Source organism: Sceloporus occidentalis, unplaced genomic scaffold (genome assembly GCF_023333645.1).
Source record: "Sceloporus occidentalis isolate IW3139 unplaced genomic scaffold, rSceOcc1.0.p SCAF_5, whole genome shotgun sequence".
Taxonomy (NCBI): domain Eukaryota; kingdom Metazoa; phylum Chordata; class Lepidosauria; order Squamata; family Phrynosomatidae; genus Sceloporus; species Sceloporus occidentalis.
The window spans coordinates 113,439,147-113,453,190 of NW_028316985.1; the positions used below are offsets into that span (position 1 = coordinate 113,439,147).

The 14,044-nt window shown below is 43.4% G+C and overlaps 1 protein-coding gene across 5 annotated transcripts in view; it reads left to right on the forward strand.

Moving 5' to 3' along the window:
* The window catches only part of WDR19 (WD repeat domain 19), a 61,522-nt gene that overhangs the window by 17,998 nt on the left and 29,480 nt on the right, over positions 1-14,044 (forward strand). For all 5 annotated transcript variants that reach the window (XM_089525112.1, XM_089525110.1, XM_089525111.1 and 2 more), the window contains 5 exons: positions 675-847; positions 945-1,059; positions 8,547-8,653; positions 9,091-9,213; positions 10,181-10,330. In XM_089525112.1, the coding sequence (XP_089381238.1) occupies positions 675-847; positions 945-1,059; positions 8,547-8,653; positions 9,091-9,213; positions 10,181-10,330 (668 nt within the window). The remainder of the gene's footprint in view (positions 1-674; positions 848-944; positions 1,060-8,546; positions 8,654-9,090; positions 9,214-10,180; positions 10,331-14,044) is intronic.

Here is a 14,044-nt window from a genome sequence, read left to right on the forward strand (position 1 = left end):
CATTGGACCTCCCCACCACTATGCAGCAATTATGCTTATTTTAACCTGATGAATACTCTTAGGGAGGTATCATGGGTTTGGAGGATAGGGTGAGCCCTCTCCTTCCCATATATTAAACACTTCCAAAGTCCTACCCTACCCCCCTGCCTCTCTTAAGCTTTTATAAAAATGGAGAAGTGGGGGAGGGAATTAGAGATCAGAAAAGAAGTTGGGGAAAGTGGAAGGAATGATGGGTCTGTGAGTGTGGAAGACAGAAGTTGAAGTAATCTTGCCTGCTACTTGTATGTAGATTTCCCCTGAAGGTATATTGCTCTCCTGCAAGGGAGATGTTTTTATATATCCATGTCTCAGGCTAACCACCCTCATGGGATTTTTGAGAGGATAATGTAAGCTGCCATGAGTTTAATGAAGGAAAAGCAGGGTATAAATACATCTTTTTGCTAATACAACAATTTTTGTTATGCAGATCAAGACTTGGATATGGCTAGAAATACATATGAGTTAAATGTTACAAATAATATTCATACAGATATGTTACTCTGTCAGATACAGAGGTTTGCAGTAACTGAGGTTGGTTCTGGAGACTTGACTTCATTAATTTGTTAAATCTTTATTGCTTTTTGGTTTTCCAACACAAGAATGTTTTTTAAAACAAAATACTGTTGATATTTTAGGTCTAGATCAGGTATCTTGGACAGATGATGGACAATTGCTGGCAGTGTCTACAAGAAGAGGACTTATCCGTGTCTACTTGACAAAACTTCCCATTCTTGGAGACTCCTACAGCACACGGATTGCATACCTGACCTCACTTCTTGAGGTTACTGTAGCCAATCACATTGAAAGTGTATGGTACTTCACTCATTTTTAAAGTTAGCTTAGGTATAATATTGTGATTGATTGCCAAGAGTCCTCATCCAAAGAAATGCTGTTTGTCTTGATAGGAACTACCAATTACAGTCTCTGTGGAAGTTGAGCCTAGCTTTGTTGCTGTAGGTCATTATCACTTGGCTGTGGGAATGAATAATCGGGCATGGTTTTATGTTCTTGGAGAGAGCAGTAAGTATATCTCTAGTTCTGTTAAAGTAATGCTTCATTATTATACATACCCACATGCATGTTTATATATAAAATATATTGGTCATTTTATATAATTTTAGTATGTTTCTTCTTCGTGGTCTCTGCGAATCATACAAATGAGTTGTACTGTGCCTGTGCAGCTTAGCTCAGAACTTTCTGGAATCACTGGACAAAGTTTACTTTGCAACTTTTTGGCGGTAGCTCCACCCATCCCCTGCCTTCCTGCTCTTTCTCCAATTCCTTTTTTCTGCCGCATTAAAAGCTCTAGGAACCTCGCTTGTGAATCGCTTCGGTAGAATCTGATTTAATTCTTTACTTCCGCTAGTTTTTGACCATTCTTCACTCTTCTGCAACTTTGACTTTGTACTGACCGGTTGGTTTGTTTTGACTTTGGCTTGGATTTCAATTCGGATAAGATGTCTCCGCCATTCAAGGCTTATGACCCATGCGGTGGTAAAATCCCTGAAAAGGATAACCGCACTACAGTGGTACCCCGGGTTACGAAATTAATTCGTTCCGCCGCCGCTTTCGTAACCCGGAAACTTTCGCTAGCCGAAAAGCCCATAGGTGCTAATAGCGAAAGCCGCGATTCCGTGTGAAATCGCGCCGAAAAGCACCAAATTTTTCTTCGTAACCCGAAATAACCTTCGTAACCCGGAAATGTTTTTTTCAATGGATTTTTTTCGTAACCCGGAAATTTCGTAAGGCGGCGCATTCGTATCCCGGGGTACCACTGTACTTGCCTCCTTTGCCTCGGGGAAGGACACACTCCTAAGACTTGTGCCCAGTGCCAATCACTGACCCCCCCAGGCCAGGAAAAACCGTGAGGCATGGTTGAAGGCTACTTTGTATAAGCAGGCGCTCCAGCCTCAAGGAGCTTTGGCCTACTTTGGCCCCTCCACCTTCGGCTTCTGTGGATAAGGTTGTCCAGGCACCTCGGGGTCTGCCTCAAAACAGCCCGGTGCCGCTTCAGCTTCTCTCCAAAGCCCGGGCTGTGATTATTAGACCAAAAGAGCTCGGCCGAAAGCCAAGAGCTCCGGACACCAAGCTGAACCTGAAGGAGCACTGTCTAGGGACAAGGACAAGTCAAAGTTCGCTAAAAAAAAAAATCCAAAATGATATCAGCTCCAAGGGAGGTTGGGGCTCAAAGAAAGATGAGCGCACCAAAAGGGACAAAGATGGTTCCAAATCCTCCTCCAAACGGAAGCATTTGAGTGTCAAAGACCCTTCACCTCAGCATTTGCACTCCAAAAAGGCGCGCTCCAAACCAACGGGTTTGAGAGGACACTGATCTCATGAAGTGTTACCACCTCACCCGGCGACTGCTAAATCGATCGAGGATCTTGACATCTAGGTCCTTTCGGAGCCAGACGTCCATTCCGATGATGAATTGCCAGTCCTGACTCCGCGCCCGCACTCTCTGTCTCAGGTTCGTTGCTCTCCGACTCTGGTTCCGAGCCGACCAATCCAATGCCAACATGAATACATTTACGACAGCGAAATCAACACTTACTGCATGCCAGTAGATCGTGAGGTAGCTCGTCGTCATCTTGGCCGCCAAACTCCTTCCCTTCCAGCCTCAGTTTCGGACCCACCAGCTTCGTCGGTCCCGACATCGACACCGGCAATGACATCAAGACCCAAATCAGCATCCGTGTCGGTGACTCAGGTTCAGGCCACCCATGTAAGAGATCGGTCACTCTCACCTGCCATCCTCCTTCATGAGGACACTGACGATGATGACTCGTCCCATGCCGGGGCTGAAAATTCTGAGATTGAAGTGGTCAGCTCCCTCCAGGAGCTCTCCCATCCCGGTGCCTCTTCTCCGACGGACAATGTCACCTCCTTTGCCACTCATGTAGTCCGTATGGGGAGAGCCTTGGAATTGGAAGTCACTCACCTGGATGATGATGCCTTGGACCCGATAGAGAGGCGCATCCACAGAAAGGTCCCTACCCCACCGGCCATCCCGTTCCTTCCATCTCTGGAGTGTATAGCTCATACACTGTTCTCGACGAAGTATGCGCTCCTTTGGCAAAGGGTGCAATTTCACCAGTAGACCCTTCACAATCTCCCAGATGTTTCTTTTCAAGATATTTCAAGGTGCCCAAGACTGACGGCAGTCTCAGACCAGTCCTGGACCTCCGAATGTTGAATGTTTATTTAATTTACCGTCACTTCCTTATGGTGACTCTTACCTCTATTTTGCCTTTATTGTACCAGGGCCTGTGGTTCGCCACGATCGACTTGAAGGACGCTTATTTCCACATGACAATTCGAGAAAGTCATCAGAGGTTCCTGACCTTCGCTTTCGGTACCAGCATGTTTCAATACAATGTCCTTCCCTTCGGTCTCTCCACTGCTCCAAGAGCCTTCACCAAATGCTTGGCCCCGGTCATAGCCTACCTCCACCAGAGAAGGACCAGAGTCTTCCCTTACCTAGATGACTGGCTCTTCGCTGCCTTCTCCAAAGACGAACTACAGATAGGTCTCGACTTTGCTCTGTCGCTCCTCTCATCTCTTGGGCTCGTGGTGAACTTGGAGAAGTCACATCTCGCCCCAACCAGACAAATCAGGTTCATCGGTACCATTCTCGACTCCGAAGAGTGTATTGCCTACCTGCCTCTAGATCAGTTTCAAGCCCTCTGCACTGCGGTCCAGACCTGCCTCGCTCACAGGAGGATAAGGGCCTGAGATGTCCAGGTGGCTCTGGGGCACATGGCCTCCACGCCCCTTGTGATCCTGTTATGCCCAAGTTTGTAAGGGCAACCTGTTTAACCTGAGAGCGTGTAGTGGAAATCTCCCTCCCAGTGGACTTATTCAGAGCAGGGCTGATACAGACAAAGAGGCACCAAATTTGGTTTTAGACACTGTGCATGCAACATTTATTGGAATACACAGACATAAACAACTACAAGTACCAAGAGAGCTCTCACACACACCATTCACACAATACTCACACACACAGATGACACTTCACTGAAGCCATTGATCAGGCGTCTTCATGAAGCCATGGGAGCCCTGTTGCCGCGGATACAGGAACACACCTCTGGTTTGGAAAGCTCTCTCTTTTAAGGCTTTCTGATTCTCTGCTTCCAATGTCCACCGCCCTTTGGCCCTCGGACAGAAATTTCCTTGATTGATGAGTTCTCTACATTTCTCCTCTTATCAGTCCATGTCCAAACATTCTGTAAGTTCTTGTGGTTCGTACCAACTCTTGGATTGGAATGTCCTTTCCTTATAGATAACACTTGGCAGCTACATTGTGGTTTTCATAGATGCGCCATCACCTCAGCAGCAGGTTCAAAAATCCTCGCTTCGCTTGCCAGGTAATTCCCATATCATGCATTGCGAATCTCCATTTTGTTCAGTCTTCTAGTGCCACTTTTCACTCATACAACCATCCATTCCTCACAACCCCATGGGCAAGACTTCGATTTTGACCTCTCCAGTCGTGGTTCCTGTCAGTCTTCGACCCAATGATAGACCCTCCGTCCAAATGGCTTATGGTACCGCAGCCAGTCGCCCACTCACTCCACTGGTAGCTAGACTACAGGAACATCTGTGTCGACGTGCCCTTTTCGCCTCCTCAGCCTCAAATCATGCTGATCATGGACGCCTCCATGGAAGGATGGGGCACTCATACCCTAGACTCATGATCAAGGATAAGTTGTCTCAGGACGAGCAACCTCTTCGCATCAACACTCTTGAGATGCTCGCTGTCAAAAAAGACATGAAGGCGTTTGAGACAAGTTTGGTGGACAAGTTAGTACTTCTGTTGACAGACAACACCACGGTGATGTACTCCCTCAACAAACAAGGAGGCACCAGATCCCAGACCTTGCTCGAGATCACACTTCACATTTGGGAATGATGCATCACGAGGGGAATTTTCCTCCAAGCAGTCCATTTGCCAGGGGAGGAAAATGACCTAGCCAACCAACTCAGCAGGTCTCCCACGACTTGTCACAAATGGATGCTCCATCCCGAGGTGGTGACTGACCTCTTCAATCAATGGGGAACACCACAGATCGACCTCTTTGCAACAGCCTCGAACAGCCATTGCATCCAGTTCTGTTCCTGGTCATGGACAAACAATTCCCTCGGAAACACATTCTTCTTCACCTGATCGACAGAGATGCTCTACGCATTCCCTCCATTCCCATTGATCACTAGGGTAGTGTCCAAAATGATAGTGGACTGTTCGGATACCATCCTGATCACTCCTTGGTGGCCGAGACAATCTTGGTTTCCGTCCCTGCTCCACCTGTCCCAGGGAGAGCTTCTCCAACTCGAGTTCCATCCCGATCTTCTCACTCTTCAAGACAGCCGGGTTCGACATCTGGACATCGACAACCTGCCACTGGTGGCCTGGAGGCTCTGTCTCTAAAGTTGCTCCCTCCCTCGGTACAGACAGTGATCCTGGCTGCCCAGAAGTCAGCTACAAGGAAATCCTACACTTCTAAATGGAAGAAGTTTGCTGATTTCCTTTCTGCGAGGGACCTCTCCCATCTCGGGTGTTGACATCAACAGTGCTGGAGTTCCTGTTGTCCTTGTTGGATTCTGGGTTATGCCTTAACTCCATCAAATGCTACCTCTCCACCATCTGCTCTCATTATCAGTTTGAGGCCAGACCTTCCTTTTTAAAAGATCCTCTTGTGAAGAGTTTCCTGAAGGATTGCAGTAACTTACATCCTCCAGTCTTGGTACTGATACCGGCCTGGAGCTTGGACACCGTGCTGTCTTGTTTGCAATCCAAGCCTTTTGAACGCATGGCCACTGCTGATTTAAGGCTGTTGACTTGGAAAACAGCTTTGCTGGTGGCCATCGCCTCTGCCTGACATGCAGGTGAGCTCTGTGCTTTGCGGAGGGACCAGCCTTTCCTTAGATTTCATAAGGACAAGGTTGTCCTACGGACTGACATTACCTTTTTGCCAAAGCAGGGGTCTTCTTTTCATATGTGTCAGGACATTGTGTTGCTGACCCTGGCTTTGAACCCGACCACCAATACCGAACACCATTTACATACTTTGGATGTTTGAAGGGCCTTGGCTTTCTACCTGGACAGGACTATGGGTTCGAGCCGTTCCAAGAGATTGTTCCAGTGCTGCTTGGACCCTAAGATGGGACTACCTGTGACTGTACAGAGGTTTTCCAAATGAGTGGCTGGTACCATCCACCTCTGCTATGAACTGTCGGGTAGACATCTCCCTGCCAGGGTTTGAGCTCATGCAACTAGAGCGGTAGCGACATCGTCCTCTTTCTTCATTGGGGTGCCTTTGGAGGATGTCTGCAAAGATGCAGTTTGGTCCCAGGCTGGACACCAGGGCCAAACAAGACGCAGCCTTTGGGAGGGCAGTGTTGGTTTCGGGTTTACATTGATTTGTTTACACTGCATTCTCTTTGATTGTTAACTTCATTGTGTTCCAAGTTATTGTGCCTTGAAACTTCACTTTACATGGTTTTACAATGACACCTTGACCTATGCCTTTGTACTTTGTTTACAAACTGTTGATAATGTTCATTTTTTTCAATTGCCAAAACTGACACGGTTTACGCATGTGCCTTATGATTTGAATGCCTTTTTTGAAAATGCAGTGCACTTGTTGATGGCTTATTTAAAAAGTGCTGTTTATTGAGGTACTAAATGCTTCAAACACAGTTTTTGGTTTAAAAACTCTATTGTGTTGTTTTCAATAAACACAACTTTATTTGAACCTAACCTTGGTGTCATGACACTCCCTCCGCCACTGATCTAAGCTTATCAGTCTAACCCATTTGTATGATTTGCAGAGACCACAAAGAAGAAGGACAGGTTGCATACCTGTAACAGTATTTCTTTGAGTGGTCATCTGCGAATAGATACAAATCCCGCCCATCCTCCCCTCAGTGTCCTGCTCTTTATTGTTTCGCTCCTTTGTCGCTTGTGCGGGGTAAAATTTCGGAACTGGAGAAAGAGCGGTAAGGCAGGGGACTTATGGGATGGGCGGAGCTATCGCCAAAAAGTTGCAAAGTAAACTTTGCCCAGTGATTCCAGAAGGTTACGAGATAAGCTGTGCAGGCGCAGTACAAACCATTTGAATGTATTCGCAGATGACCACTCGAAGAAATACCATTACAGGTATGTAACCTGTCCTTATCCTTCAAGTCACATCATTGGTATCATAACAGCTAGCTAATATTCCCCATAAGAATGATAATACGTGCAATTTATATAGTGACCCGGGGGGGCGGGGAGAAAAGGAACCAATTATTCTTGGGCTTATGAAGTAAAAAGATGGAGAGCAGATGCCCCTAATTTTCACACATGTAAATTCATGTTTCCAAACAGTCTGTAGCAGGAAAAATAATGAAGAATCCTGTGTCCCCTGAACAGCTTTATTATAGCGTAGATTTTGTGGATAGTAGCTTCCCTCATCATTCAGAATTTCACAATACAAATACACAAAATACATGTAATAGGGGGTGGGATTGCACCAAAGCCAGCCTGTCCATTAGCTAAAATGAAGTTGAACCCTCCGGAGGCAGACAGGCCCAAAATACCTTAGCCAGAACCTCTGAACCAGGAACATACAAATGCTCAGTACAAAGCTTTGGGTGGCTCTCAGTCTATCAATGACTGTTTGGATATATAGTAGTGGCATTGAGGGCCAGTGGCATCAAGAGCAGGCAGGCAGCAACAGTAGTAATAGATGGTGCTTCTCCTCCCACTGGGGCAGCAGAAGACTTTGCAATATAAAGTATTAACAATGACAATTGCTTCATTAGCACTGACCATCCCAAAATTAACTGATTGCACAAGCAACCTGACACTTCACTTGCTCATTTATGTGATGAATGTCCTCTTTTGTAAGCAATACCCTTCTGCATTGTACATAGGTTCATCAGGTAATCTCTGTGCAAAAGAATAAGTGGACACAAATCTGTCACTGGAAATGCAATATTTGAAAATATATGGGAGACCTGAGATCCTTAAAGTAGCAAGGAAATTTCAGAGGGATGCTAGAGTGAGACAATAAGTTAAAATATATTAGACTTGAATAATGATTAACAAATTCTTATCACACTATGTATGTTATTTATGTTACTAGTGCCATAATGTTTGTATTATTAGGAACAGTTTAATGAATGGCTAGTACTGCTAATGTAATTGGCACTGTAAGTACTTTTTGTTATTTAAAGCACTGTGAGCATTTTCAGACCTGTTGAGATTCTAACCTAAAATCATGTGTATTATAAATGTACCTGAAATTCTAGATGTCACTAAATGCATATGAAGAATTCTAGATAATACTCTAATGGACAAAAAAAAACCACCTGTAATAAACATTAATCTTTATGGTGTTATAGGATGTTTTGTAATAGTAATTTATTGTTTTATACATTAAGAAGTATATTAAATGGTTAAAATATTTAAAAATGCAAGACTTATTAGTCACAATAATTTTGTTTTTAATATTCTGCAGGAGTAAAAAAGCTCAAAGACATGGAATATCTAGGAACGGTAGCCCGTATGTGCCTCAATTCTGACTATGCAGCTGCACTATGTGAGGGTAAAGTTCAGTTGCATATGGTGAGTATACTATGAAATATGAACTCTGGGAGAGCCATCTGAACTGCCAAGAATACACTGATCCAGAAACTCTAAGTATGTATTGTATTACTTTAAATTCAGTTTCAGTGGCTTAATGTAGATTAAAAGTTGTAAATCTATTTTCCAGAGTAATTTAGGAAGAGATTAGCAAAACAAAACAAAACAAAAAACAATTAAGTGTGCTAGAGTTTGTCAGAGACAAATGAAGGGTAAAATGTTATGTAGCAGTACAAGATTAATAGAAGTGTTTTGAAAAATTATTTTGCAATTTTGGGGTGTCTGCTGTTAGCTTTTAAGTAATTACAGAAAGAAAGGGTGAAGTTGTGATGAGCATGATAGGGTGGCAAAAATGTCAAATTCTGAGTTAAAATACTTCTTTTTCTCACCAGAAATTTTCTTTTACTTTATTATTTCAGATAGAAAGTGAACACTCAAATACAGAGGAAGAACGGGAGACCAGACTGTTCCCAGATACAGATGATAAAAGTAAAATTTTATGCCATGCTTTAACTAGTGAATTCCTCATCTATGGTACTGATGTAAGTGCTCATGTCAAGCTTCATCTCATACTAGTCTAGGGGTAGCTAACCTTGGTGGGGCAGGTTCCCCAATTTTGTACCCAGCCAAACCAGGTCTAAAAATGGGGCCAAAAATGCAAAAGAGGGAGGAAGGGAAATAAATCAAAACAAGTGAAATCTCCTCAGAATTCTTTAGATGATAAATGAAGGCTCAATTCAGTTCTCTATTAAAACTAAGTTTGTTAAGAGATGAATGATAAGGGGTTTGAGGGAATGTGTCCTTGAAGCCCATATTTCAACTTGACCCCAACATCCATTTGGAAGCAAAGTTACAGATTCACTTCATTGTTGCAATATTCTTGCAGCAAGATGGAGGACCTAAAATTGCCAAGGAGGCCTGCATAGGCATTAAAATTACCCAAGTCCTCATATGCTACACCTAATGTCCTTGTTCTATAGTAGCATGAGAAATATTTGCTTGTTCAGTATTTATTCAGATCTGATTTAAAAGGCTGCCATTCTCCATATCCATGGACTTAGCATCTGTGGATTTAAGCATCCATGGACAGCAAGCTGTCTGCTGTCCCCAAAGGTGGTGCATGCATGTGGCTGCACTACCTTTGGGGACAGCCCCTGTTGTACCTATTGGCAGTGTGGACACATGCAAGTGCTGCCATTGGGGACAACAGAGGCTTACCTGAAGTCCCATTGTCCCTAATGGTAGTGCAGCCATGTGCACGCACTGCCATTGGGGATAACGGAACTAGAGGTCCTACATATTTTGGTATCCATGCGGGGGTGGTGGTGGTGGTGGAAGGGATCCCCCGCAGATACCGAGGTCCCACTGTAATTTGTCATTGTTACTCTGTAGAGTTTCTGGTAAAAAATAATTTGTAAGTCGGGTAGGCTAAATAACATGACCCAATTGCAAATGTGTTCAGCTTGTTTGTTTCTAATATTACTGCTATTTCCCATTTGTTGTTTTCAGACTGGTATTATTCAGTATTTTTACATTGAAGACTGGCAATATGTGAATGAATATCGGCATTCTGTTGGTGTAAGAAAAATCTTCCCAGATCCCAATGGAACCAGACTAGTTTTCATTGATGACAAAAGTGATGGTTTTGTTTATTTTTCTGTAAGTTATTCCATTTCAAACTATTTGTCAGTTGAAATCTGCTTATCTTTATATATTGTTATATCCCTGTTAATTACTGACAGTCATTGTGGTTAGGAGGTGCTGGCTATTTTAATAAGTTCCTTCAAAAAGCTCAAAAATAAATGTGATCCGCAGCATGTTAGGCTTATTTTAACAATGAAATATGTAGGCAGATGGAAATAAATTTGAGTACCTTTCAGGAAAGTGGGCTTGTGATTAAAATTAAGAACTGCATTTTTATTTTTTACAAAAATAGATTTTTCCCATCAGAGAAGGTAGGAACATCCTTTCGGTGGCTTGCTCTTCCCACTTGCTCCAGTAGGCAGAAAAGATAGACCTTTTCAGTGTATTTGCCAGAAGAGCACCCACCAGAAAGGACTTATTCCTATTTCCTGCTCCAATAGGACATATTTTCTTTTCACTCTTTGCTCTGAATTTTTCCACTTTTAATTTTCTCCCTGATTCACTTCAATTCCTTCTCTTCTCTCTCTTTGTTAAGAGATTTTTGGAAGGTGCGACTTTGTCAGCAACAGTGCATAGATTTCCCCCGTGTGATCTGAATCTAGTACTTAACTTATGAATGAAGCCACCATTTGAGCCCTTAAAAGAGACATCTTTATGTTTTCTTTCTTTTAAGGTGCATTTTTAGTCTTAATCATTTTAGCTAGAAGAATTTCTGAATTAGCTGAATTATCTATAAATCATAATTTATGCAAATTTAACCACGTAGTTTGACATTAACTAAGTTTCACGATATACATTTGCCCAATCTTTGTTCTAATCCTAAATATCTATTAGAAAGTAAGTGGCATACTAGATGTTAAAGTCACAGTAAAGTATTATATGAGAGAACAGCACCTTTCAGGCCTGCTGAGGCACTCTTTGTGTCCTTTAATCCAAAAACATTACAAAATTAGGCCTCTGACCATGATTTCTTGCTCTTTAAAAGCGTGCATATTCCTGTGCTACAATTATGCAAAAATGCCAAGACTGAAGCAAGTGTGGGCTCACTCCACCCACTCAATCACACAAATACAAGTCACCTGCCATCAGGAGGTGAAACCCATCTGGGAGCCAACCAGAGTGCAAATCACAGATGACAAGCCTATGAGGGTAGGGAGCTTACTGCATATCCCTCCCACCTGCAGTGGCAGATGGAGCCAGGAGTAACTCAAGCACAGCATTAACTGACTGGAACTCAGGGCAATCCAGCTAGGCTTGCAGGCTTTTGCTGCAATGATTTTGAGAAAGGCAGTCCTAATCAGAACAGACAACGTAACCACAAAAGCACATATAATTCACCAAAAAGGAATGAAATCCCAGTCCTTCATAAAGGAGGCCCAGAAGCTACTAACTTGGGCAGAATTTCATCTCCTTTCTTTAGAGGCAGAACATATTGGAGGTACCTTGAACTGCCAGAAGGGTTGGCTCAGTCAGACAGACATAGGCCAGGGATTGTGGAGCCTCTACCAAGATGTCTTTCAGCCAGCTAGACATAGACCTCTTAGACAAATAGACTGGGACTCCTTGCTCTTGCTACAATCCACTGATTATCCACTTGGGACCTGCACACAATTCTGAAGGTGTTGAGTGCTATGTAGGACTTCCTTGAATCCCCTGTCCTGGAAGGTGTTCTTCCTGACTGCCATCACCTCAGACACAGAATGTCAGAACCTGTCAGTGTAAAAAGAACTCTGTATCATTAGACCAGACCCTTTTGTCCTTTGGTTAGATCTCATCTTTTCCCCCAAGGTAAACTCTACCTTCTACAGGGCTCAGGAAGTAATCCTCCCTTTCTTTTGTCCTAAGTCTTACAAGGAATTGGAGAAAAAATGGCACACCTTTGATGTTCACAGAGCCATCTGTAATTATCTCAAGAGGACAAGGACAAGGAATCATCTGATTCTTTATTTGTCTTTATTTGTCTCCTCTCAGCCTCATTCCATAAGGAAGGAAGTATTGGTATCCACATTTAGCAAATGGACCAGGGCTTGCATTATAGCCTTCTATGAATCTTAGTAGTTCCCCTGCCAAATAGTTGCTCACTCAACAAGGAGCACAACCACATCAGTGGCTTTAGCCACCAGTGCCCCGCAGTAGAAATCTACAAGGCAACAATGTGGAAGTCACCTTCCACATTTGCAAAGCATTATAAACTTGAAACCTTTGACTTAGCTGAAACTGCCTTTGGCAGACTGATACAATAGTAAAGCAGTAACCTCCAAGGGACACCAGCCCCACCAGTTCTTATGTAGGGAACTCTGGTATATCCCATTCAAAGGATGAGAAAAAATGTTGATCTTAACTGGAAATAGGGATGAACACCCTGCCCGCCCTGGCCTGTGCTGACATGGGACTTAAAGCATATGTGTAGATAGATTCTAGGGTAGTGGGTCTCCTCAATATTATTGTTCTGTTTTTTCTTTCAATTAAAAAAAAAGACAAAGGATTTTTTTCTTTCTTGGGGTGTTTCTTCAGTTGTAATAGCAACTGATTCTGGAGATTGTTCCCCTTAGTGGAGAAACTGAAAAGGTCAACCTTTCCTGCTTATTTGAGTGAGAGGGAGGAGCAACCCACCAAAGGATATTTGTCCTTTCTCTGCTGAGATAGAAATAGAAATGCTAGATTTACCTGAAATATTTTCAGTTTCTTCCATCAACATTGTAAGATAGAACAGATTACTTTTTCTGGGCTATATTAAATCTGTTGTAGTCTTTTGTGCTTCTTCTAAAACATGAGGAGAAGTAATATATGGAATTAAAGCTATGTAAACCTTGCTCTGAAATAGATTGTTTCCCAGTCTCTAAAATTATAACTAATGTTCTTCATGGTTTCTGTGACTCACAGGGTTATGCTGCATATGTGCAGTATCTTTCAGAGTATGCTATAGCATTCTAAAGAGTTTTGGCAATAGCCCTGCCCACTTCTGGCAACCCTATATAAATGGCTTCCTGCCGAAATCCACCAGTTCCTTTTCATCTGCAGCTGCTTCATCAGTAACAGCATCCGCATGCTCTGAGGATTGGTCTTCTACGTAGGCACACTAGCCCTTGGGGCTTTCGTAATACTATTGGCTTCTTTTAAGAGGTGTGTCAAATGAGGCACTAACATTGTGGGCCGAGATGAGCATTTGAGATGCTTTCAGTATTAGGGTGAATCTTATGTCATTGCCTCATGTGCAGTATTCACACTGCAGACCAGATACAACAGAGTGTGTTGCCTTCAAGCTCTTCTACACAAGCAGGCTTTGAAATGGCAAGAGCCTATGCATCATCAGCAGACTTCAACACTGAGCAACAAAGTGGGCCTTTGGCATTGATCCTTGGCTTGTAAGTTGAGTATGTAGGAGGCAGCCTTGGTCCTGACAGATGTTAGAACAGTGGATCTTCGTTTTATGCGGTGGATCCGTTCTGGACACCCCCACGTAAGGGAAATACCACAGGGTCTCTAAAGTCCCATTGATTTTAATGACAGTGTGCTCCTGCCGCCATGGGCGTGCACGCCATTAAGACGGCCAGGGCTTGCTGTCTGTGTGATCTTGAGTCTGCATATGGTGAGCCTGCATATTGCGCAGGCACACTATTTCTAAATAGAGGCCCCCAAGCACACTAGTGGAGATCATTTGTATGCCTGCTAAGAAGGCCAGAGATGGTAGCAGAGACAAGTCATCTCATCATCTACCTGGGTATATCT